Consider the following 25,000-nt stretch of genomic DNA (forward strand, 5'->3'; position numbering starts at 1 on the left):
GTTTGATTGGATCGCAGGCACAAGTACAGGAGGCATACTGGCCCTTGCTATTGCGCATGGTGAGTTGACTCTATCCGTTTTCCTTTTTTGTTACACAAGAATCACAAACAGGTAGGTTCCTGTTATCACCACTGCGGTCCCTACTTTCGTCCATGCTCCAGCGATACACTGTGCATGGTCCTATCAGTGGTCTAAGTGGTTAAACGTCCTCTGTCGTAAGCAAAGAAGGAGAGGAAACTACGAAGATTGCTACTTTTTCTGTCGCAAGGGTACTTTTCCAGATCTTAACCTTTCCCAGAGACACGCCACAATATGACATCCGCATTTGCGCACTACAATGACTGAAAACAACTCTACAATGACCGAAAACAAGTCTAGAGCATTGCGGGGAAGGTTTAGTTCTTGTAACTATATACTGTTGAGTACTTTTGCAGGAAAACCCGTTCGGTGCTGTCAGGGCCTGTACTTTAGAATGAAAGATTTGGTATTCAAGGGACCGCGGCCTTACGATTCGGAACCACTAGAAAAATTTCTACGGCAAGAATTGGGAGAAAATGTCAAGATGACGTCCGTATTGCATCCAAGGTGGGCAAGTGTTCCGTTCTGTATGTTAATGCTGAGTGATAGGAAACTAGAATTTTATAATGATATCCCTTTAATCTCTTCCGTAAATTTTTGCGCATAACCATAGAAAAACGTTTTATATGGTCACATTGTTTAGGTCAAGCAAAAGAAAGTATTCGTATGTCCTTTTTATTTAACTAAGGTGTCCGCCGTGACTGAACTTGATCTTCGTTATTTTTCATTTGTACTTGTTAGAGTCCTTGTCACAGGAGTTCTGGCCGATCGTCGCCCTGCACGTCTACACTTTTTTCGGAACTTTGACGTTCCCGATGATCATTACGATGATATTTATGACAAAGCAGTATTCACACCTCCTCCAAAACCCGCAGGTCAGCAGTTGTTATACAATAGGCATTACGCAACTTAAGAAAAGCGAAGTTCTTGTATGCATCAAAAGCAAGGATTAAACAACTTGTGAGACAATTAACCGTTTGAACAACGACGGATCGCGACTGCTAAACCGTTGGAAGTAACCACGTGATCAGGGAGAGGGAGTCGGTGAATACCGGGGTTGACCTTTATTATCTTCCACCTTCTTCCCTCCATAAAATTTAAGGGGATAAATTAATTTCTGTTCATTTCCAAGGGCTGACACAGGGACTCTTTCCCCTCTTTGTCGTGATAATTGTGTACAGTTATCTGGATCCTATTTTTTTCAGACCAGCTGGTATGGCGTGCCGCTCGGGGTACTGGAGCCGCCCCGTCGTTTTTCCGCGCCATGGGTCCATTCCTAGATGGCGGACTGATCGCTAACAATCCAACCTTAGATGTAATGACAGACATTCATAAATACAACAGTTCGGTTAGAGGAGACCAAGCCTTCCCGATGGGTCTGATTGTATCCCTCGGGACGGGGGTACCGCCACCTGCGCACGTCCCTTCTTTTGAAGTGTTTAAACCCGAATCAGTATGGGATGCGACTAATGTGTTACTGGGTGCCCGTGCGTTAGGAGAACTTCTGGTTGATCAGGCGAGTTTTGTCTCATATCCCGAATTGTTTATAGCTTTTTTGCAAAATCAAGTCTTGACATCTTCCACTCATGTGAAAATTGGTTTTCATTTTCATACAGCACCAAGCCTGTAGATATGGAAATATCCGTAAAAGTGCTGACAGAGGATTTTAATACTCGTTTGAAAAATAATAAGATATTGTTGTCGGAAAAGCCCATTCCACAATTTCTGAGGGTTTGCTTAAAGAAGAAAACTGGTGATTTTCTTGAAATGACCTTGAACGGATCAATCAAGAATGGATTGCATGATGTAAAGCGATATGTTTCCAAGGAAAAAAAAGTAAAGGAAAGGAACTTTATTTAAGTGTCTAGTCGTTCTAGCGCTGGAGCGCTAATTGGGGACACTAAACTGAAATGAACAATGAAAGTAAATCAAGTCAAATGTCGGTTTTTGAGGAGAGAGGAAACCGGAGTACCCGGAGAAAACCTCTCGGTGCAGAGTAGAGAACCAACAAACTCAACTCACATATGACGCCGTGTCTGGGAATCGAACCCGGGCCACATTGGTGGGAGGCGAGTCCTCTCACCACCGTGTCACCCCTGCACCCAAGAAACGTGTGGAATTGAAAACAGTGAGACCGCACATCATTGAACCTTTTCTTTCGTCAAATTATGATCATTATGATCACCCAGTAATCTTATGACATCATTATTATCGTCCGCATATTCTTTGTTTTCAGGTCACTGCTACTGACGGTCCTGTTGTTGAGCGAGCAAAGGCCTGGTGCCAAATGCTGGGAGTTCCTTACTACCGCTTCAGTTCTCCGATGTCAAGCGATGTTGGCTTGGATGAAACTGATGATCGTGTCCTTGTCAAAATGCTCTGGGAAACTCGAGTTTACATTATGCAACACTTCAACGAGTTCACTGAACTTGCAAAGAAGTTGACATCTTAACGTGCTGAGATTTTACACGGAGGTGCCCCTCCCTAAGAGAAGTACATAAAATCGATGAATGACAGAATAATTTTGAAAAATAAACAATGCAATAATATCACGTGAACTACTAAGTGCGGTTTGCAGAAAATCTAAGGAAAAATACAGTCTGGTTGATATTTGTAGTAGCTTTTATAGTTTGTGCAATACAAATAAAGGTAAAGTCACTTTATTTAACGTCGGTAGTTCCTTCAGCTACGAGGCTGGTATCAATGGAAGCCGAAGGTCGGCCCTTTACCCCCCTCCCTCCCTACCCCCTGCATCAGCTTAGAACAATTTATAAAAATATTTCAATATTTGATTGCCTTCACCGCCTGCTTGATGTTATTTATATATCTGAAAAGATTCCATAATGTAATTTATTAATAATTATTGGGGCACTACTACATTATTATTTTTGTTTTTTTCTATTATGCTTCCTAGTTTTTATTTTTGATCTTTGTACTGTCATTGTATTGTTAATCCCCCAACATAAACGTTAATTTTAAGTAACGGATGTTTAGTAAAGTTTTTGTTATTGCTTAATAAGGCTTTTTTAATTTTGGGAAAGAGTTGAAATAGGTTCTCCAATAAATTGATCTGTAACTTTTATAAAGTAGTATGAGGAAATTTTGAATGCGCTCATTGCATAGAGATGTAATCTGCAAATATATATCTCGTTATTCTCTTATTGAAATTATACCGTTCCCTTGACACGAGGATTACAGCGAAAAAAGCACAACTTTGTCGCAAATTCTCTATGAGAAAAATGAGTTCAGAAACCAAAAGTCTACGTTAATTGCACACACCAGAGTTACTGCTAAGTATCTGGCTAGAAATCGTCTTCTCACTTTTTCCTCCGGCCGCGCTTCAGCCATTTGATGAGGGCCAGTCTCGTGCTTCTCAAGTTGCCTCGTTCATGCCCAAAATGAATTCTGGGTAATTGTGCCATTCCATGACAAGGGAACAGCCTCGATTGTCATTTCAAAGATTTTTTTATAAGTGTCGGGCCACCCAGTCCTACCAGCAAAATACAGCATCCATGGGAGTTTTTAGCTTTCAAATCTCGCCTAATTTGTATCGGTAGGTCCTGGAATTCGTCCGGCACAGAAAGGCCATAGCGACAACTTCACTCGTGAACCGACATGTTTACAACAGAGCATTTCAGGCGTCACAGTCTGCCCGAAACCATCTCTCACCTCTGTCTCCAGAAGACCAGACACGCACGGTTCTTACGTTACGTTTATGCCTGTACAATCAACTGAAATAGCGCAATGATTCCTAGTAAAAACCGGCGTGTTAGTTTTTTTGGTAGGCTAGGTATCGGAGAGCCAGAACATTTACGCATGCGCTGACAGAATGTTTGAACAAGAGAGAAAAACGCAGTACCTCCAGACATCCGGCGCTGGAGCGTCGTACCAAACGAGTCATCCCAGGATTTCGGCCCGTGCGATCGCTTTTGGACGCAGTTGGCCCTTCGCTGCTTTCTGCTACCGACCTGTAAAATACCTTTGGCACTCGCAATTTTAGTGTCGGATAGTGAAGAATTAAGTAGACTGCAAAGCAGTCGATTGCTTCCATTTTCGAAAGGCGCGAAGCGCCGTAAGCGTGATCCTCGCGTGTGAAGCGTGCGAGCCTCGCGTCTCGCGAGCGACCCTCGGACGCGAGCCTCGCGTCTCTCCCCATTTTCCCTCGCCGTTTCTACACTCGTTCCAGACCTTTTGTTTGAATATTTACCGCGTCGCTTGCGTTCGCAAAAAATACGACTGTTTTGCAGTCTAAGAATTGAGGCTATCGTCTGGAAAGTCACTCGGGCTCCTTCCATTCCGACAAAATGTCCTTCGGAAATTAAAACGGTTAATTTCGACCAAGGCTTTAGTAAAATGACCGGTCTTACTGAAGTTTCCTGCCAGCAAGGTTACGTGAATCTTTGTGATTGACACGAAACTTGTGCCATCGTGTGGTGGCTTGGGTTGGGTTTGGGGACAGATTGATATCGCGTTACTGGTGAGTTTTTTTCCGATTGGCCAATGTCGAATTCATCAGTGAATAGGTTATAGAGTGCAATACGGAAGTTTGTCTGGAAACACCGCGATGAAGTAATTTTGTTGAGTGTATAAAAAATCATTGTAAACGTATACAATAGAGCGGTTTTCGATTGAATGTCGAAAGTAATTAGTGAATTGCTTTGGTTTTGCATTACTTCACTCAGTGATTCGTTCAAAGTTCTCGCGCCACTTTTTCAAACAATCAGAGGTAAAACGAAAACCATGTGGCTCGTGGCTCGCGCGTGCACATTGTTTCCGCGCTTTGCATCGGCTACCTGTAATTACTTCGAGTTTTGCTCGGTTTACTGGATTGTCTCCGTTCTTTTTGATTAGCCAAAGTAATTACTTTGGTTTTGGTTTTACGACAATCCATTGAAACTCGCTCTACAATGTGTAATACGTATAGAGCGTTTTCACATGACGTCACGACGTCCATGTTAGTGTTCCAAAACTAAGGAATGGCGGCCATGATTGTGTACCAAACTAATCCTCTGGGATTTGAACTCTATTTTTATGCAAATCAGTAATCCAATATGGCTGCTGGTCACGTGAGTGAAAACGCTCCATGTAATAAATGTAAACATGTTTAATATAAAGTTTGCAAAATGCATTTTTTATTATGCACGTATTACCTCTTTTAAAAGATCACTCGCACCCATAAATCACGTAGTATCTATGTCTCTCAGAACCATCCCGAGTAATGGCGAACCGTTAAATGAAAAACTTGCCGTCAAAATAAACAGTTTTTCTCTTGAAATGATTGCATAAGATCTCGCATTTCGATTTTTCAGCACAACAGCTTTCGAAATGTGAAGAAAACCTAGCAGTGATTTTTGATCGTAGTAGCACTTTCAAAAATCAAGGTTGCTTTCAATTGGGAAATCCGGATTTAGATCTTAAAATCTGGATTTTCGGGTTTCCAATCGAACAAAAAGTCTGAAAACGGATTTTGTCGCGAATCTCACTAATTGAAATCCTTCCGCACATGGATTTCCAATTAGTAAAATCTGCGACAAAATCCGTTTTCAGATTTTGAGTTCGATTGGAAATCCGAAAATCCAGATTTCCCAATCGAAAGCACCGTAAGTTAATAGTATAGCGGGTAATTAGTAAGACAATACTTTGAATGTGAAATTGTGAAAGCATTTGAAGTTAAAGTCGTGTCAATCCCTCACAGAGACAAATTCACACTCGAAAATTGTATTGCGCGCTGTCGAGCACCATCAGCAACGTGATGTGTGTGTGGTCAGGTTTGGATCATACGAAGCAGCGCTCAATTTTATAGGTTGCTTTGGCCGGCTGAAATATTGCTTGTTTTCACGTTACGTCATCGCCGCCATGTTGCTGCTTTTGTTCGTCCACCAGCAATTGTACATTGCAGCATTGTTATCTGTCTCCAAAGATTGGTTGCAAACCACCTATGGTATAAAATTTTAAATCAACTCTAAATTGTTTAACTCTTGCGTTTATACTGTTTTCTACGTTGTACAGGATTAGATATCCCCGGTTACTTCGATACCTCGACTAAATCTCTACTAGGTTAGAAAACTGCTACTTTTGTCTCTTAGTTCGTTCACTCCAGCGAACATTTACAGACTTCTACACCCAAATGCAATCTCCCTTTTTTCTTTCTACCGCGTTGTCCACTGAAGCAAAGGAAAACAGTTTTCTTGTTTTGTGAGACAAAATGGCTGACACCACGAGCTGAAAACTACATAAAGGAACAATAGTAACCAAGGCTGGATAAGGTTCATGTTCAACTTTGCTCAGTAACGCGATTGCAATTGCATAACTCGAGACCGTACCAGATAAATATCTTAAGGATTTAAAAAACATCTGAGAAAAGTTGGCCACCAAGCAGCCGATAATGATATCGCCAGCTCCAAGAAATACGTGTTCTTCCTGCGGACCCAGCTTGAATGTAAACAATGTTGGTAGCTCCCATTCACTGTTCATTTCAAATGCATTACATATGAGGGTGTCGCATTCACCTGCGCTGAAGAAAGATGGCAAACCTGGGGACAGTGACTTTAGTAGGCATATATCGTACAAAACGGCAATCCAGAGAAACATTTGAAGGAACGCAAAGTTTTGAAATTGCACGTGGCTGACAAGTAATGAGAGGAAGCTGATGACTATGTTATTTAAGATCCAACGAAAAGTCGTTGAGGCGCTGGCAATCCAAATGATCGAGAAGAGTCCTCCTAAATAGAGAGCTACAAGGGGCTGAAACCACTGAAGAAATGCTACTAAAACGCATAAAATAACCATAAAGTGCTGCACAATGATCATGAAGAAAGGATGTGATTTGAAGAGGACAATGGACGCTACCATCATGGCAAAATATGCAATATACAGTAAAAAGTGATTAAAAGTGACACTAATTTGTGATCTGTGGATTCTTTCATCACTCAACTCTTCCTCTTTACCCGTTGAGGACACTTCCTTGCCCTTTTCGGAGATCGGACATGTGCGTCGTGCTGTTTTCCCGTATAATGCGCTCATAAAAACCAGCAGGCTTGCTGTAAGATCTAACAGCCAGAAGTTAACAGAACGATACAACATTTCCCGACGTTAAATGAGATTTTTTTGCGTTCAATTGCCCACTAACCGCAGCGGTATAAGGTAATTACTGAGGCACATATATGCTGGAACGGATATAGTGTCTCTGATATGTCTGAGCAATAATGGTGTATTCGTGCAAATTTACTTGTCAGTGGTGCCAAGCAACCTAAGTCCTTTAGAAAACATTTGAAGTAAAAAAAGCAACCAGCCTCCATAAATGCACTCGGTGGTATTAAGGCTGAAAAATGGTAGGACAGTGTATAAAAGCAAAGATTGAAACATAGCAACATCTTCAAACACAAATGGATGTGGCAACCATTTTCAAAAGGCGCCAAAATCTGAACATCGGCTTTGAAATACAGTGACCTAACCACGCGGCGGAGCGTATACATGCTTTTATTATTCATGATATCACAAAAACGACAACCTTATTAGAAAAATCACCAGGCAAAGTTTCACTGACATTGTTCACCATTTTCAAGCCAAGAGCAAAAGATCTGCGAGATAGTTGTATAAAGTAAAAAAAAACAAAAACAGCAGTAGACTAGCAACCTTTGTGGCATGATTATGGTGCTGCAGCAAGAATCCCCCTACAAGAAGGGGTTTCTCTCCACTAACTGAAATAATAATCTCTAGTAAAGCGGGTAAGTGAGGGGAAAATACTGTATGTGTGGATGGTGAGTTGAGGGAAAATCATAGTAAAAAATTAGGGCTAGTCTGTTAAATGAACAAGAGAAATTTACAAGGTAAAATCTCAACCTCACAGTGGGGTTAGTAAACAGAACAAACTCTGTGTGAAAATAAAAACTTAATACCAAAACCAGCCTGTGATACAGAAAAGTAAAATGAAAAAAGAAGAAAAAAAATTGTAACGTGAATAAAAGACTGAAAACTTAGAAAGAAAATTGAAATGTGATCTATGCAAAAAGGGATTTATCCGAGAAAAGAAAAATTATGTTATTCATTTTTTAGAAAATAGTTACTTGCAAACATTCGTTTTTTAGAAAACATTTGAAGTAAAAAAAGCAACCAGCCTCCATAAATGCACTCGGTGGTGTTAAGGCTGAAAAATGGTAGGACAGTGTATAAAAGCAAAGATTGAAACATAGCAACATCTTCAAACACAAATGGATGTGGCAACCATTTTCAAAAGGCGCCAAAATCTGAATATCGGCTTTAAAATACAGTGACTTAACCACGCGGCGGAGCGTATACATGCTTTTATTATTCATGATATCACAAAAACGACAACCTTATTAGAAAAATTACCCAGGCAACGTTTCATTGACATTGTACCTCATTTTCAAGCCAAGAGCAAAAGACTGAAGGTCAAAATCTTCGAGATCACTAATTTGTATGAGTAGTGGAGGGGTTGAGTGAAAACTCTGAAACAATAGTAGGAACTTTATTGAACCAATGACCCTCAATTTTTTAGAAATTTGAGAATTACCAGTGTACGATAACATTGAAACGTCGACTGATCGTAATCTATGGCTTGGTTTTCCGAAAAATTACTTCACTGAAAGTATGCAAATTATATCATTAAAACATGATTTGAATGAATTGCCTTTGATTCAGTCGGAATCTTAGTTTCGGATCGTGAAACAATAGGGAACGAGTACGAGTCTTGCGTTCTGAGCACGCGCACTTCGAAAAATGTCGGCCTCCAAGCCTTATGAGCATGCTCTGTACGGAAAACTGGCACTCGTAGTTGTCCTCGTCAATAGACCTATTTCATAATGGCGGCCAAATAAAATATTCTTTTGTTTTAATGCTAATAAGCCTAACTAGCCTCGCTACGACGAGCAAATCTCAAAAAAACGTTTGTTTCAAAATGAGGGCAGTTGGTCTAATTAACATAAAGACAAAAGAATGTCAAAGTATAGTCGCCATTTATGAAAGTGGTCTATAGGAGAAAGCAAAGACGAAGACGAAGAGAGCTTTGTGAAAAGATATTGTTCCCGTTATTAACTTACTTTCGCGACTACTGTACGTCGTTCGACATAGAAAGTGTGTGCGATTGGTATGAACGATGTGGTTGTTTGGAGAGAAATTGAACTTTAATGTTCTTAACTCTGTGGGACGTTAAAGAACCCACATAAGTGTAGGGCATGGAGTTCCCGGTGTTGTGGTCTGTCTGCTGTGGTGTATCATAGTTGGGAGGGTAAATGCTCGAGGATAGTAGCTACATCAAACTACTCTAAAATCCGATGGTAAATAAAGAGATGATGATGTCGGGTTGTCGCGTCCTCCATATGACGTCAAATTTCGTCAATTCACTTCGTTCTCGGGACGAGAACAGCCAAGGAAAGTACCAAAATGTAAAACGCACGTGCATGAGCCAACAACTCCCAGCATTTCTTTTGTTCGTTGATCGCCGAAGTGTACCGCCAACACCATCCAACAACTGCCGAACCAACAGCTTCCAACAATGTTGAGTGTTGTTGCATCGGTTTGCACGGAGCTTAAGGTGGCTCAAACCAGTTTCAACACTTTGAAGAGACACTCTCTTTGGGAGGATTGCTGCTTCAACACTGTATCACGTATTAGCAATGTTATGGTATGATATGAAACACCGATTATTTTCAAACAAGATGCGATCATTATCGTAAAGCAATAACTTATCTTCAGTGGTCGCTCAAGGTACGCCCAAACGTCGTGGTCGCCCTAACAGTATACTTGTGGCATCGCGGAGTAAAAAGAAAAATTAACATAACCGGAAACTGATGACACTTGGGTAGTGCCTGATGTACTATGCTCCTCCTTCATATTAGCCAGTCATTCAAGGCTGCAAAGACTCGACAGATCGAAAGCCACAGAAGTCTCATTGATCATCATCAATTAAAACTGCTGAGATTTAGTTTACTAGAGTGGACAACGAAATTCAATCTTCACAATCTCGTTCCCAAGGTCTTTTATCTCCCCGAGAACGAGGTTGCAATCTTTGTGGAAATGTTTATAGTCTTGTAGGGGTCGATCATCCATTGAGAACAAATAGATTCCATGTTGCCGTGCGTCTGTTCAGTAATAGTTCCAAAATGTGGTAAGAACAAAAAAGTGGTACACGGGGCGATAGGCGAACATGGAATCTATTTGTTTTAAGTAATAGAGAATTGGAAGTTTTTGATGCTGACGACAGCTATTCGTCTGTCGTCAAACAAATGATAGGTGAGAACCAATCAAAATGCGTGCATTATTGAGCTTATTATGTAATAAAAAATAGAACATTTTAAAAACAGTACTGTAGACCTCGAGCAGTCCCTCTTTTGCCGCTTAGTTAGTCGAATGCGAGGATAAGACAGGCACGAGAAAAAATGGTGGCCGCGCGCGAAATCTGGAATCTCCTCGCGTTTGACTAAGGACGCTTTCCATTTGACAGAACTCACCGGCCAGACCGGGTATTTGGAAGGACTTACTCTACAACGTCTTCAAATTAACACACATCGAGGATGATATATATAAAAAAGGAACTTTATTTAAGTGTCTAGTCGTTCTAGCGCTGGAGCACTAATTGGGGACACTGTAAACTGAAATTAACAATGAAAGCAAATCAATTCAAATCAAATGTTGGTTTTTGAGGAGAGAGGAAACCGGAGTACCCGCAGAGTAGAGAACCAACAAACTCAACCCACATATGACACCGAGTCTGAGAATCGAACCCGGGCCACATTGGTGAGAGGCGAGTACTCCTTCAGAAGAATACGAGGGATTATCATGCAAGTGTTCCTTCAAATTGCTGCATTTTCCTTGCAAACTGACGGGTCTGGCTGGCCAGTTCTGACAAAAGGAAAGCGCCCTAAGTAAGCTGCAAAGGAGGGACTGCTCCTAATCTGAAGCTGCTAAGACAATATATATATATATATTTACAATTTATCTACTAGATTAAAATGCGCAGGTGAGACGCATTTTAAAAATGATCAGTTGACACAATGCTAATACCCTGCGAGCAGTTGGTTTCTCCTACGCTTCCCGAGAGAGAAACCACTGCGAGCAACCGTTAGTTTCTTTGAGTGAGCCGCCGTCCAGCGCAAGGACGAATAAATTACATTTGAACCAGTAAAACGAGTCAGTAAACTTGTTTTGGCGCTTGCGCGTGCGTTCAGCTACGTAACTGCTGGGTTTGGGCGAGCCTGCTATGTAGGGATTTCCCGCGAAATAAGACGAAGTGATGTCAAATACATCACGTGGGGTGTGACGTAGTTCGCACATGCTCGATGGAAAATCAAACGGTTGCTCGCAGTGGTTTCTCTCTCGGGAAGCGTAGGAGAAACGAACTGTTCGCAGGGTACAATGCTAATGACTTTATTTGGCAATGCGGCTTTGACTTCCAGTCCTCTCTGGGAAACACTACTCCCTTGACAGAAATTTTCACTTCCGGTTGTCGCCCGCGTCACTAAACGTCGTCGTGGGCCTTTAAACTCCCTAATTTTGGTGTGATGCTCAATTAGGTGCGGATTCTAAACCAAGCAAGGTGGGGCTGCAAAAGTGAATTGTAAGCTGTTTCTTTCAATTTCTCTTGGCAACAGCTCAGTTTTTCGAAAACGAAATCCAAAACTTCTAGTTGCTTTCATAACGTCACACTATTTTGTTTGCATGGCCATTGGTGAGTTCTCGGCTTTAACTCTGACTCAATCCTAGGAACTTGAAATCATTGATACAATAGAGATTTGCAGATAGCTCTATGCCCAGATAAGACAGATTAGGGTGGTGGGTGGCGAATGGGTGGCGGATCTAACACTTTATCCATTAAGACGAAGTTTTAAAACATGATGGAATTTTGCTTTCTGGGTATCATAGAAAGTGAAACTTAGTTGGGTTCCATTTCTGAGAATTTAAGCTTGGAGCTCAAGAATGTTTTCCAGTAAAGTATTCCAAGTACCAACAATTCTATAAAAATAACTAAATTTAGAACATTTGTTTTAGTATATCTCTTTCAAATATCTTCCTGAAGCATAAATCAACATATTGTCTGAATGAGTAGCGGTCAGCACTTGAATAGAAATAAACATAAGGTTGAACCTCAATATGATAATACGATGAAGTGCCGTATACCAAAAAGTAACATCTGCTAACAAACGCTCATTGTCTAAAGATAACAAATTTAGTTTCTTTAGAAGGATGTCATAACTGTCCTCCGTTTTTAGAATAAATTTGGAGGTTTTCCTCTGTAATTTTCCAGCTTTCCATTCTTCTTTTTGAAGAATGAATGAGAATGAGACATTATCTATTATCTAAAAAATTTGGGGGACCCCTACTTGTTGCATTAAACATTTTCAGGGAGCCCCTTTTAGTATCCGTAAACTGTTTGAGACACGCCCAACCTACCTTATGGCCTCAAACCAATACACGATGCAGAAGTGAGAAGAACGAGCGAAACAAATTGAATCAAAAACAGAAAAACGCCTCCAAAGAGCATAGCGACCTATACACGAAACCTATGGACAAACACCAACATTTACTTTATTCAGTCTTGTCATCCTCTACACACACAAAAAGCCATTCCTGCTGAGAAACGCAGAAAAAAGGAAAGGCAAACAAAGCCTTTCAGGGCAGCAGCACGCCCATAAAAACTGAGGTGGCACAAAAATTTTAAGCAAATTGTATTTTGAAATTTGGGGGTTTGCGGCATGGTTGTGACACACCCCCCCCCCCCCCCCCCCCCCCCCCCCCCTTCCCTAATGAAATGAAAATATTTGGAAACGAAACACCAGAAAGTGTCTTTCCCAGCATTTTGGGCCTTTAAATTTCAAGGAAATGTTTTCTTAGCTGATTTCGTCTATCTCCAAGTAGAGGTAACTGGGAACCAACTGCTTCAATAGACTCAACAGCAGCATAATGGTGGCCGCTCTCAGAACTCCTCTCTGGTATTTCTGCAGCAGCGCAACACTTTTCTACTTTCTCATCCTCGACGTTCGCCTTGTTATACTGCCTTACCCAGGATAAGATCGAGTGACTTCTGCTTGGATTTTCGGTGTTGTTTTCATGTTTCAAAGACGAATCCAGTGATGAAGAGAGAGTCACCTCGATGTCAAGACGATTTGACACATTTATATTTTTTTCACATTTCTCGTTTGATGTAAGTTTTAGCTGTTTTTTTTCTGTAGTTGTGTATCACCGAATAAAATAGAAATAAACATGAACTGGGGAAATGGTACAGTAATTAAAGTTTATTAGGAATGATTCTATCCGGAATTATTGACAGCTTGTTCAAGCTTCTGAAAGAAGACATTCTATTCTTGTGTGTTTTTACTTCTTGGAAAAAAACAAGTGGAGGGGCGTGCCCCCTACCCCCCCCCCCCCCGGCCCCTCCCCTTGCTACGGCCCTGCTTTTAGAAAGCCAGCTATCTCACTGATATTTGGCACAACCTAACGGGCGTTCAAGAACAAAAAGATCCCAGTCAAAGCTTGAAAATAACAAACAAACTGCGGTTATAAACATAACGAGATAACGCATGTTGTAAAACTTTTTATGAACTTCATGTTTCGTATGCTTCAACATACATCTTAAGAAGTAACGGTTACTTAAAGTACAATTGAATTTAAACATGAAGACTAATACCAAATAAGGAAAGTAATGACCATGAAAATAAACAGACCTAGTTAAATCTGCTTGAAAAAATATAAATGGCTAGTAGAGAAGAAGTTTCTCACCGCCAACATTTCCATTAAGCGCTGGTTTCAACTCGCGAATCAACAAGGTTTCCTTAAGTTTGGGTCATAAGATCAGCAATGGCAGAGCAATGGCTGTTACTCGTCAGCGCTCGTCAAAACGTCGACAGTGCCTGAGGAGCTTAAGCCGACTCAGGAATTCTTGGCTGGACGTGTCCTGACGGTGAAGATATCCATCAACAAAGGCTAAAAACATAACACAAAAGGTGTTTCGTATTCAGAAAAGTGTTAAAGCATTCAGGATCGATCAGATTGTACTGTGAACTTACGTTAAGCAGAAAAAAGTAGTTATTTTTTTATTGAATGACCATGTTTAGGGGCGAGATGAATTTTGTGGGGAACACAAATCTATTTCAGTTCGTTTGCGCGCATCGACAGTGGCGGTTAGTGCTGGGACACGGAACCATTTTTCGTTCTATAGGATTTATGGATTAACTCTCACACCCGGGGAAAAATGGTACAGGTCGCCGTCGTCTCTCCCCGAACAGCACTACTTCAACGCTCCTCGCCGCTGGTGAGCGAGAAGACCTCTGGTATCCGGGGTAAAATGTTAGCCAATTTGTCGAAGGAAAGTTTTTTCAACTCTTTCGAAGAGATATTTGTCGCCTTCAAGTCGGTAATTTTTTGCGGGAAAATGGTGATCATGTTCCGAAATTCGGCGGGTCTAATCTGCAGATGGCAGGTCACAGGTCACAGGTTGCAGTCATTGTTTCACCCGTACAGAAAGTAACCTAAACATTCTTAAAAGCTAACCTTAGCCCTAAAAACTTTTGTTTAGGCCTAATTAGGCCTAAGGTTAGCTTTTAAGAATGTTTAGGATACTTTCTGTATTGGTGAAACAATGACCTGCAACCTGTGACCTGCGACCTGCAGATTAGACTCGCCGTCCAAAATTCTGGTAAAAACGTGGACGAAGCTTACGGAATAACTTTGGTTGGCCTCTGTGGGGGGATTAATTGAGCAGTCGTCTTCTGAATGTCATGGATTTCTGTATTCAGATGTTTTCAAACGAGTTATGGAGGCAGTAAACAACGTTGATGTCGGGGAATTCGGTGCTGGAAGCCTTCCCGGTATACAGGCTCACGCTCAAACGTTGAGGTAAAATAATTGCTGTTAGGTTCAATTTCATGATATCAGGATATCATGATAGCAGGAAATTGATAAGTCTGTGATTAATATCGGATGTGCCTCCCTGTGACATGCTGGGAAATCAATTAGCCCGGAAAGAAATTTTACACAGCTACAACTGGGCATTCTAAATTTCCTAGTTCCTCAGTTATCGAGTTCCATAAGTATAAAACTTAAAAATGGTTTGCTTTAAAATCAGAAAAGAACCAATTCACCGTTGCTGTTGAGAAAAGTGTATGTCAGGCAAAACAAGTTGCATCTCGGTAGCCTGAAAGTTAACTGACAAATGATAATTTGCCTGACTGTGTGTAAATTAACAAATATACCAATACATCACTAAATGCCTAAAAACTCAGCGAATTAACTCTTTTCTTCACAAATTTCCAACGCAACAGTATTAGAACATTCTAACACAAAATCTGTAGCATGGGTTTTTAAAGAAATCATAACTCAAAAAAATCATCACGTCGTAAGGCCCTCGTTTGATACACTTTTCAAAATATCAGCTTCTTTTTTTGTCCAAATAGAAATTCCATGCTACAGTTTACGAAAAATGATGCGGCGGTTCCCATCCGGTGAAAAAACCGCCGCTTACTTTCGTTTCCTGAGAGCTTTTACCTGTTTCACTGAAATTCACGGCAGAGGACTCGGACTAGATGCGCATGCGCCTTGTAATTAAAGTGACTTCAGGTTTCCAATGAAAAAGTTACTTCAAAGAACCATCCAAGCAACCTTTTTGTAGGGCTCTTGACTAAAAAGCTTCCTTAGCATCCATTCCCTTTTTGTAGTTAAAAACTATCCGGAGAAAGTAGATCTTAGTAAGTACTCTTGGTATCCAAAAAGAAAATTGGGGATAACCATGCATTTTTGAGAGATAATTGAGTTTCAAATTGAGAAAGAACGCCGTACATTGCTTTGTATTTTAAAGCTTTTTACAAATATTATTCATCAATTATCTTTGAAAAATGCGTGGTTACCCCCAATTTTCTTTTTGGAAATCAATAACACTTGGTAAGATCTACATTTCCTGCATAATCATAAACCGGGGCAAAAATACCTTTGTAACTTATTGTCTCTCCCCGGGTCGCCTTGATAACCGCCTATTTGTATTGCTAACACTGACCCAAGCCATTCTGTACGGAATATTTTCACACGATATTTCGCAGCTAGCCCTGAAGCGTGCCGTTACGCCTTCAATCCGAAGAAACTAAGTATGAAGCTAAAAAATATCCCGTCTGATATCACATGCATATTGTCACATTACAGTGTAGCCATTTTTAGTGTTACCATTTTTAAAGGACTATGAACTTTTAGAGGATGTGCTCTTCACAGAATTTTCCGAGCGTGCAATCATCCATTGAATTTGATCGCATTTGTAACATTCATGAACCTTGACAATGTCTGTTTTCTTTTCGTTATCAATCTGACATACTCGTGGAAGATCTGTTTGGAATTTTCTACCTCTTTCTTCTCAGACCTAAATTTCTGAGACAAATTAAGTACTGCAAGGGTTAGGCAATAGACCGATCACGTGTGCAACCAATCAACTTAGGTACTCTTCTTAGTAATAATAAAGGTCAAAATTTCGCATGTAGAGACCAGTTGGCGGTAATTGGTCGTAATTTTCCTTTCACTGATACTAATTTTTTCTTGCCGCACTGCTGAAACAATCTCACTATCGATGACGTATTACCTACGTCTATTTCCGTCCACACCCATCACTTCCCGTTGAGATATTTCACTGTCGGAACTTATCTTACCTATTTGTCCTATCTTACCAGATGAGTGGTCTTGCGGTTCGCGGGATCTCGTTTATCGATCGGTGCGCTTCGCTAAGAAAACACAGTGGATCTTAAAACAAGAGTCCTACAGTTTGGATAGCAGTTAGGACGTCAAATGTACAGACTAGAAATTATATTTAACGGAATTTGCTGAACAAAGCTGCAATTATTTGATGGATCTTTTTTGGATGCACGTTTCATTAGTCTTTGTTGGCGTCGTTTTCCCTTCCTTTTCGTCAGGTGAGCGTGTTCCTGTTTATTGAAAAGAGATTCGTTTCATGGCATGCATCAGCTCCCAAGCAAAAGTTCGAATTCAAAATAAAATTTGGCATTCAACGGGTGACGTTAGTTGCACATTTCTGTGCTATTTACGTTTTTGGAAAAATAAAGAGCTATTGTATTATTCATGGCAGGTCATTTGAACCATAGTAAAATTATTAGCAGTTCATAATAGCTTTGTGCTGCCTTATTATCGTTACTGATTTTTTTGTGGCTTATACTTAGCCCTTATTTTTGTAATCTTTCATCGTTTTATCTCTGCATTAACAGTTTGGCCACAAACTTTGGCTAGAATGAGACTGGAATGACAGGGCTGCGGGCAAGTCGTTTGGGAAACTGTGAAAAGTGTTAATTTCATTACGAGTGCATTATATTCATAATGTTCAACAAGAAGTCATTTTTCTAACAGCTGTCTCCATCTCACGTCAAATTAAATCGTCACATTTCACCGGTTCTACTTCGTTGCAGTTGTTAGCCGTGACACATATACAAGAAGTATTGACATGATCAAAATTTGAGAACAAAATTGAACTTCAGCGGCGGTTTGGGGGATGTGGAAAATGTATCAGTGGGTTAAATTGTACAAGCCAGAAATGAATTTATTGTTTTAGGGCTTAACTCTAGGCTGATGTAAGTTACAAATACAAGTTTTCGATTTAATGGAATCTAAATATTGTAGAAGTCTCTAACACAACAAAATACTCCACTTATCTTTGTAGAAGGTGCTTTACATTACCAATTAGCATATGAAAGTAGAAGCAGCTGTCCGCAGTCATATTACACCCATTGTGAGTTAGCTCAAGCAACGAGTGTCGATTGACGAAATTCTTTAAAATCAAGATCAGAGCTGTATTGCCGAGCTCCTTGTAAATGCTAAGAAATAAACAACGACTTCCGGTTAATGAGGGAACTCTTAGTAATTGATTTTAATAATCTAGCTACTTGCTCTACATTGGAAAGGGAAAGATGAGAAATGCAAATAATGCAAAGAATCAAAGTTCGTTTTGCATTGGCACTGTTCCTTCAATCAGGACAAAGGCTAATCTTTTTGTTTTCCTTCAGATGAAAACAAGATTAAACTATACACTCACGTCCACCTATCCGTTATCTTCTATAAATAATTATTCAAAGACTTCTTGTCTGCCATTTCTAAAAAAATTACGAATTTTATCTTGCCATCCCTCATGCAATTTGGTCACAAATGAGTTAGAGTTTACATATGTTCTTGTCATGGATAAAAAAGGCCATTTTAAGTGCATACAAAAATTAAGGGGCTACTTTTTCCTTCAATCAATTAATTTGATGTCTACTTTTCATCCCTTTAAAAAAAGTAAACACAAGTTAATAATCTAAATAACATATGCCATCTCTTTTAATTTGCATCAGAATATGTCAATATGTTTTTTTGCAAAAAATTAATTACTAACTCTAAAAAAATTATGATTTCGAAAATGTTAGTCCTTTTTGTAAATTAGTTGTTAATTTCCACAGATAATGTGAGTCAAATTGTTTTCATCACTTTACTGAATTTGGCAAAATATAGTTGAGGTATAACTAAACTTTTTCATTTATCTCATAAGTAAAATATGCCATTTATTAAAATGCTAGTCTTGTTATCTATATTTCGTTTTTGCCTTTACTCAACAACAACTTTCAGCTTGATGGCTTAACATGCTGTCTTCACTGAATTTAGAACAAGTGGGACTCTGAGCGTTAACTTATTGGAATTAAACGATTTTATTTTACTTGGACCAAATCTTTTTTGTGCCATTGATACAGATGGACTTTTCTTGAGATAGGTAAAAGGTGGGTTTTTAAAGTAAATATTTGCAAAAAAAATTTATTAAAGATGACGTCTCTTTAAGCCCATTGGTTCAAAGTGACATTTGCCACTTATGTCTTTCAATGTTAAGATTTATGTGCACATTGTTCCTTGTGCTCTTACATGCATATATTGTAGTCACATTTTATCTTAAGTTAGGTGTAGTTTTTTTTTCAAACACTGTGTGCTTGCAAAGAAAATTTAATACTGGGATGTGCTTCAATCTTCCTTGACCCAAACACAACTTATTCTGGAAATAAAATAATGACCTCTTACACTAACCGAACTTTGGGGGCTGTACTGGGGAAAATTGCCCCAAGGTTGTGCAGTACGAAGCAAGTGCAGTGTGGTCCATAAAAGAATTAAATTCCCCTTTTTCCGAACTTTCTCGGGAGAGAGGAAATATGGAAATGAACCGTTGCCATGGTAATTGACTGCACTGTAAAATCCTGACTAAAAGCCAGCCAATCAGAATGCTGTATTTAGCCCGAGAATTGCTTGCAATATGATAAAATTAAATATTTTGCTATGTCTATTTCTGGCCTTTCAGGGTCCCTGAAATGAACATTTAAACCTTTTAAGGCCCAAGGAGCCCCTCATAGACCCTTTGCATAAATGGCACCCAAATTTGAATAACAATACTTGATACATCCTTAGCCTTGTGTTTATGTTTCAAGACAAAGGATTTTTCTCATGAATGTGAGGCTAAGGATGTATCAAGTATTGTTATTCAAATTTGGGCGCCATTTATGCAAAGGGTCTATTGACAACTAAAATCGGCTGGCGTTAGACAGAGTCTATAAGTGGCCACTGGGGCTTAAAGGGTTAATGTTTTTTCAAAGGCAAGAAAATGAGCTATTGACTCTAGCTTTTTTCCTTCCTGAATTAATTACAACCCCAACCCCAACCAAAAAAATTGAGATGGTTAATGCTGAACTTGCTCTTGAATTGAAGCAATTCACAGGACTCAATCAAGGAAAATTTTTTCTGTTACCCTTTCATCCCCTAAGGGGGTTCACCACTGAGAGTAAAATCATCCATCATTAGACTTATTGAAATCTCTAAGTTGCCGTAATTTTTAGGAGGGGTAGGATTTAAGTGGGTGTTTTGTCATTGTGCATCTTAAGGTTACTGACAAGCTTCAGGGGTGCCTTTCGGAAAGTCGCTTTTGTTCATGTTGTTTTTAAATCCATTGACTCCCAGGGGTTCCCCATTGACGAGTAAAATCGTCTGGCATTAGACAGAGTAAAATACTGAGTCTGGCCAGTTTAGGCTGGTTTGGGTGTCAAAGGGTTAACTTAAAGAAACCCAAGGAAACTATATACATGTAAGGAAAGGAAGGAAAGGAAAGGAACTTTATTTACTGGTAAGTGTTTAATCTTCTAGCGCTGTAGAGCACTAATCAGGGACGCTGTAAATTGAAATTAACAAGTTAGAGCAAATCAAATCAAATTTTGGTTTGTGAGGAGAGGGGAAAACCGGAGTACCCGGAGAAAAACCTCTCTGTGCAGAGAAGAGAACCAACAAACTCAACCCACATATATGACGCCGAGTCTGGGAATCGAACCCGGGCCACATTGGTGGGAGGCGAGTGCTCTCACCACCGCAGCATCCCTGCACCCTGGAAACCACTGGAAAGCTAATAAAAATAGTATTTGAAAATTCCTTCAACTCTCATGTTTTTTTTTTCAGAAAGCAAGAGCACGAAAATGACTTTGTCGGCTCCACTGAATTAATAGCCCTTGCATTAAAACAGACATCCAAACAAACTGCACTATATCACTTCGGACATACACTGTATTAAGCTAACAAGTGTGATGCTTAAATTTCCATATTCTAATTGGTTCTTGAGAAAATTCATTGTTAAGTTTTGCCCATGGAATTTTTTCGTGTGCATGCCACGCACTTGGGTGCCAAGGGAAAACTACTTTATTGGGTTATTTTTGGGTATACACTGGCTCTTGACCTCAATAATAATATTGCTCAGTTCATTGCATTGTGCAGTTGATCTAAAAAATGGGGAAAATATTATGGAAGGCCATTGCTACAGTATCTTTGAGTACTAATTACAGGCAAAAGACCTTTTTTGCTGTGAGCTCTTTTATTGTTTCTTGATTCTAACCATATTTCTCTCTTAACTTATTGCAGGTGAATTTCAGCCTACCCTTGTTCATAAGAACAGAGGAACTCTTGTTGTGATAAAAGGCTTTTCTGTGGATATCAACTGCCAACTGAATGATACTCAGGCTGATGTGTCTCTACTTCAAGGTGATGACCCTAAAACGCAAGTCACTAGAAATCCTGATGGAGTTAAAGTTACTCAGAGTGGACAGATTTTTACCATAAACAATGTACAGACCTCTGATAAAGGCGTATACTTTTGTAAAGTTGAACCATCTGGATGGTTTTTTAGGGTAGACAGGCTTCATCCGTTTCGTGGACCAACGCAAGGTATGTATGTATACACTTAATTTAAAGTGCATTAACATGTAGTCTCCATGTTTAGAGCAAATGTTAGTTTGCCTTTTTTTACTTGAAAGTTTGATTCAAATGCTATAAAAATAAACAAAATGCACAGTCATCAAACCAAAGAGCTAGGGCTTTGCAAGGGAGGAATTCCATGAAAACAATAAATGCAAGTCAAATTGCACAGAACCATTCCTCTCACAGTGTGGTTGTGGGACAAACAACTTACTGTAAGTTACAAACTTCGTAAAAAAAATTTTTAACCTGGCAATCAAAGGGTCGTTGCTTTGAATTCCAAAGGAGAAAGCAGGGAGTTAATTAAACTCTTGCATTGGATATAACCTCTGCATGACTTTGGCAGCTGGTCCCTTTTCAACTGTTCATGCAGGTTAACTCGTCATAAAGAGCTTAGCTCCACAATCCTGCTAACATAACTTAAAAGGTAGAGGACTCAAACTTATTATCAGAAGAACGTTGTTTCAGCATCAGATATCTATGTAGTTGTTCTCTGGTTCTTTGCTGGGCATTCCTAATCCATCATCTTATTGGGAAAAAGGCAAAACGGCTTAAAGAAAATGCCTTTTGTTTATATTTTCAGGAAAAAACATCTTGACACATGATGTCATTCCACAAAGCATGACCATCATGGAAGGAGAGACTGCAACATTTGAGTGCAAAGTCAGTGGTAATGGCATTGGAAGTGTGGAATGGTACAAGAATAAGTTAAAATACAGCAGCAGACACATAGTCTATAACAACACCCGAGACTATCACTCTAGTACTATTCAACTGCCAGCAATTACTTTGAAGCAACAGGGTTTGTACGAGTGCCGAACAAGTCTTCAATATGATTTACATTATGTGAAGGGCTATAAAGCTCAGTCAGCAACACTCTTTGTTACAGGTAGGAATTACAAGCATGAACTTTAAGTTTTCAAAAATGTACTGGAAGTAGTTTGAAGTTTCATGTTAAATGGACTTGTTAGCCTTGATCCAAATGCAGATAATTTTGTTTTCAGTTATTGGAAAAAGTGTAGGTACACTGTAGGATTCCTGATAATTTTGAAAAAGGAATGCACTTTATTGAATATCCAGTTACAATAATTTTGAAGGAATTGTCTGTACATTACGGTATTTTGGAATTCATATTTTCAATGTAATATGTGTCCTTGCAATTCAGAGTTTCCTTTTCATTGTAATAATTATGATAATCCTACCTTACTTTATTTTAAAAGTAAAATTCCAAAAAGTCTCCTTTTTCCTGGATGGTTATTCTTAAAATTATGAACATCCTTGTATTTCATGTCAGTTAATAATATGGTGAGACAGTATGATACTACCCTGGGTGCTGCAGGAATTTATTTTCAAAGGTCTGAGAGAGTGCTATGCAAGTTGGAGGCAATGACCGAGGACTGAAAAAAAAATACCCCTGGTGGCACAAGCTCGGAGCTTCAGTTCCATGTGGAAAGTCAGTTCCGATTTCTTGTGAAAGCAGTTTTGGCCTGCCAAGCTGAATATCTCACACGACATACATCACCGAACATTCCTGGAACTTGACTGTGATTAAAGTACATTGCATGAATGCCCTTTTCATGAGTTTGATTAATTTGAGGAAAATGTGTTTTCTGAAGAGCAAACATGTTTTAAAACAGTACATGTATTTCAAAAAGAAAGAGGTCATTGCATAAAGTGCAGTATGGACCACTTCGAAATGCAAGAATTTCTCATCATGTTTGTCAACAAGTCCTCCGTTCCCATTGGCATGCTTGGCTTTTTCTCCCAAATTTCAAACCAGGTACTTTCCTTGATTGCTGTCAAACGAGCTTGAGAGCTCTCTTTCATAGGAAAATCGATAAGCAAATTTAACTGAAATTAGGTAATTTTGTGTTGCCAAAGTCATTATTTTGTGTGTGGAGGCATCGAAGAAACACATGGACCATAGCTTAAGCTTCCTAGACCAGTTGAAAAGCTCATTTTCCCTTGAAATGGCTTTGTTTTCCAGCTATTGTCCCTCTCAGGCCGAAATCATGCAATGCTGTTTGTCACATCATTTGTTGAAAACAAGTTTTTCGAATTTATCCAGTCAGGAACTCTCTCAAGTGTAATGTCCAGTCAGCAAACAAGTTCAATTTTTTGTTCCACTTGGAACTGAGCCTCCAGGCTCATGCCACCAGAGGTATGTTTTTTCAGTCCTTCATCTTTGCCTTTGACACACAGACCTTAGGAAACAAATTCCTGTGGCACCTGGGGTGATATGACACCAGCAGATTTCAGATTTCACAGTGATTTTTATGGCAACTCTACATGATCTGCCTCATTGTTTTTCAGCCTTCCAATTTCTTGCCAGACGCCAAAAAATTCAGAGGCTTTTTGTGGGAAACAATGCCACAATAAATTGCAAAACCAATGAAGAGAAAGTTTCCTTAAGCCTTTGGGTCAGGAAAGGCACAAATCCACCCCAAAAGGTGATTCCTAATGGGAAAACTATTGTGCAGAGAGGAAACAGATTCTATTTTACCCGCATAACCCATGACAATGCAGGTCTCTACACATGCAAGGCTACATCTTCACGCATTCAGAAGACAATCCAAGAAGAAATAACAAGTTTCTTGGTCTTTGCAGGTACATGTAAATTATAGGGTACGTAAGAAACTCGTTACAGTCACAGTTAAGTAATGTGTGTGACTATAAGATTGCAACAAAAGCCATAGCAAACAAAATAAACATTTTTCTTCCAAAAGTTATCTCTGATTATCAGACAGGTTTTATTAAGAATAGATTTATTGGCGAAAATATCCTTTTAATTGATAGTGTTATTAGATACACGGCAGCAAGGAATATTCCAGGACTTCTTCTTTTCCTTGATTTTGAGAAAGCATTAATTTTGATATGTTAGAGTGGACTTTCATTCAAAAGACTTTAATGTATTTTGGCTATGGCCCACAACTTCTAAAATGGATTAACATATTTTACTGTAACACTGAAAACTGTATTTTGAACAATGGTTGGGTGAGCAATTTCTTTAAACCAACTAGAGGAGTTAGGCAGGGCTACCCTTTGTCGCCATACTTATTTGTTCTATCAGTAGAAGTAATGGCCGAAGCCTTTCGAAGAAATGAAAAAATTAGAGGAATAACTGTGAAGGCAAAAAATATTAAGTTGAGCCAATATGCAGATGACACCACGCTAATCTTGGACGGTTCTATAGAATCCTTTGAAGAATCTTTAAGACTATTAGATCTTTTTGGAGAGGTATCTGGTCTTCGACTCAACTGTGGTAAAACAGAAGCTCTACATGTATGTCTATGGATCGGCGTGAAGGTAAACAGTGATCTTAAACTCTGTCCTGAAAATAATTTTAAATGGCCTAAAGGAAAAGTTAAAGCTCTTGGTTTTTGGTTTTCTTCAGATTCAAATAACAGTTTCTCATAATTACATAGATAAAGTGGAAAAAGTGAAAGCGATGTTAAGTTGTTGGAAATTTCGTAGACTTAGTCTGCTTGGGAAAATTACAGTCATTAAAAGTCTTGCGGTATCTCAATAATTGGTGTATATACTTGCGCCACTTCAAACAGACCATAAAGCAATTAAAGAGATAAACATGCTCTTGTATAAATTTTTATGGGACGGAAAAGGGGATAAAATAAAAAGAAATGTTATGATAAACGATTTTTCTGAAGGAGGACTTAAAATG

General features: G+C 39.4%; 3 protein-coding genes across 6 annotated transcripts in view; 2 read left to right on the top strand and 1 right to left on the bottom strand.

Moving 5' to 3' along the window:
* The window catches only part of LOC138000080 (85/88 kDa calcium-independent phospholipase A2-like), a 10,573-nt gene extending 7,406 nt beyond the window's left edge, over positions 1–3,167 (top strand). The window contains exons 5-9 of one of the 2 annotated variants that reach the window (XM_068846232.1): positions 1–59; positions 435–585; positions 820–953; positions 1,284–1,594; positions 2,315–3,167. The exon at positions 1–59 is cut by the window's left edge and continues 280 nt beyond it. In XM_068846232.1, coding sequence (XP_068702333.1) covers positions 1–59; positions 435–585; positions 820–953; positions 1,284–1,594; positions 2,315–2,530 — 871 coding nt within the window. In that variant the 3' untranslated portion in view covers positions 2,531–3,167. The remainder of the gene's footprint in view (positions 60–434; positions 586–819; positions 954–1,283; positions 1,595–2,314) is intronic. The other variant, XM_068846234.1, reaches the window with a different exon arrangement.
* Positions 3,168–5,197: 2,030 nt separating this feature from the next.
* On the bottom strand, positions 5,198–7,272 carry LOC138000083 (uncharacterized). The gene has a single exon (XM_068846238.1). It carries the CDS (start codon positions 7,159–7,161, stop codon positions 6,196–6,198), a length of 966 nt encoding a protein of 321 aa, XP_068702339.1. The 5' UTR covers positions 7,162–7,272; the 3' UTR covers positions 5,198–6,195.
* Positions 7,273–16,530: 9,258 nt separating this feature from the next.
* Positions 16,531–25,000, top strand: part of LOC138000071 (uncharacterized) — a 38,511-nt gene continuing 30,041 nt past the window's right edge. Inside the window, exons 1-4 of one of the 3 annotated variants that reach the window (XM_068846220.1) lie at positions 16,531–16,979; positions 20,989–21,291; positions 21,905–22,210; positions 23,635–23,928. In XM_068846220.1, the coding sequence (XP_068702321.1) occupies positions 16,913–16,979; positions 20,989–21,291; positions 21,905–22,210; positions 23,635–23,928 (970 nt within the window). In that variant the 5' untranslated portion in view covers positions 16,531–16,912. Of the gene's footprint in view, positions 16,980–18,705; positions 18,825–20,988; positions 21,292–21,904; positions 22,211–23,634; positions 23,929–25,000 lie in introns of those variants that run through there. The other 2 variants (XM_068846219.1, XM_068846222.1) reach the window with 2 other exon arrangements.

The sequence above is a fragment of the Montipora foliosa genome, chromosome 4 (assembly GCF_036669935.1).
Source record: "Montipora foliosa isolate CH-2021 chromosome 4, ASM3666993v2, whole genome shotgun sequence".
Classification (NCBI taxonomy): Eukaryota; Metazoa; Cnidaria; class Anthozoa; order Scleractinia; family Acroporidae; genus Montipora; species Montipora foliosa.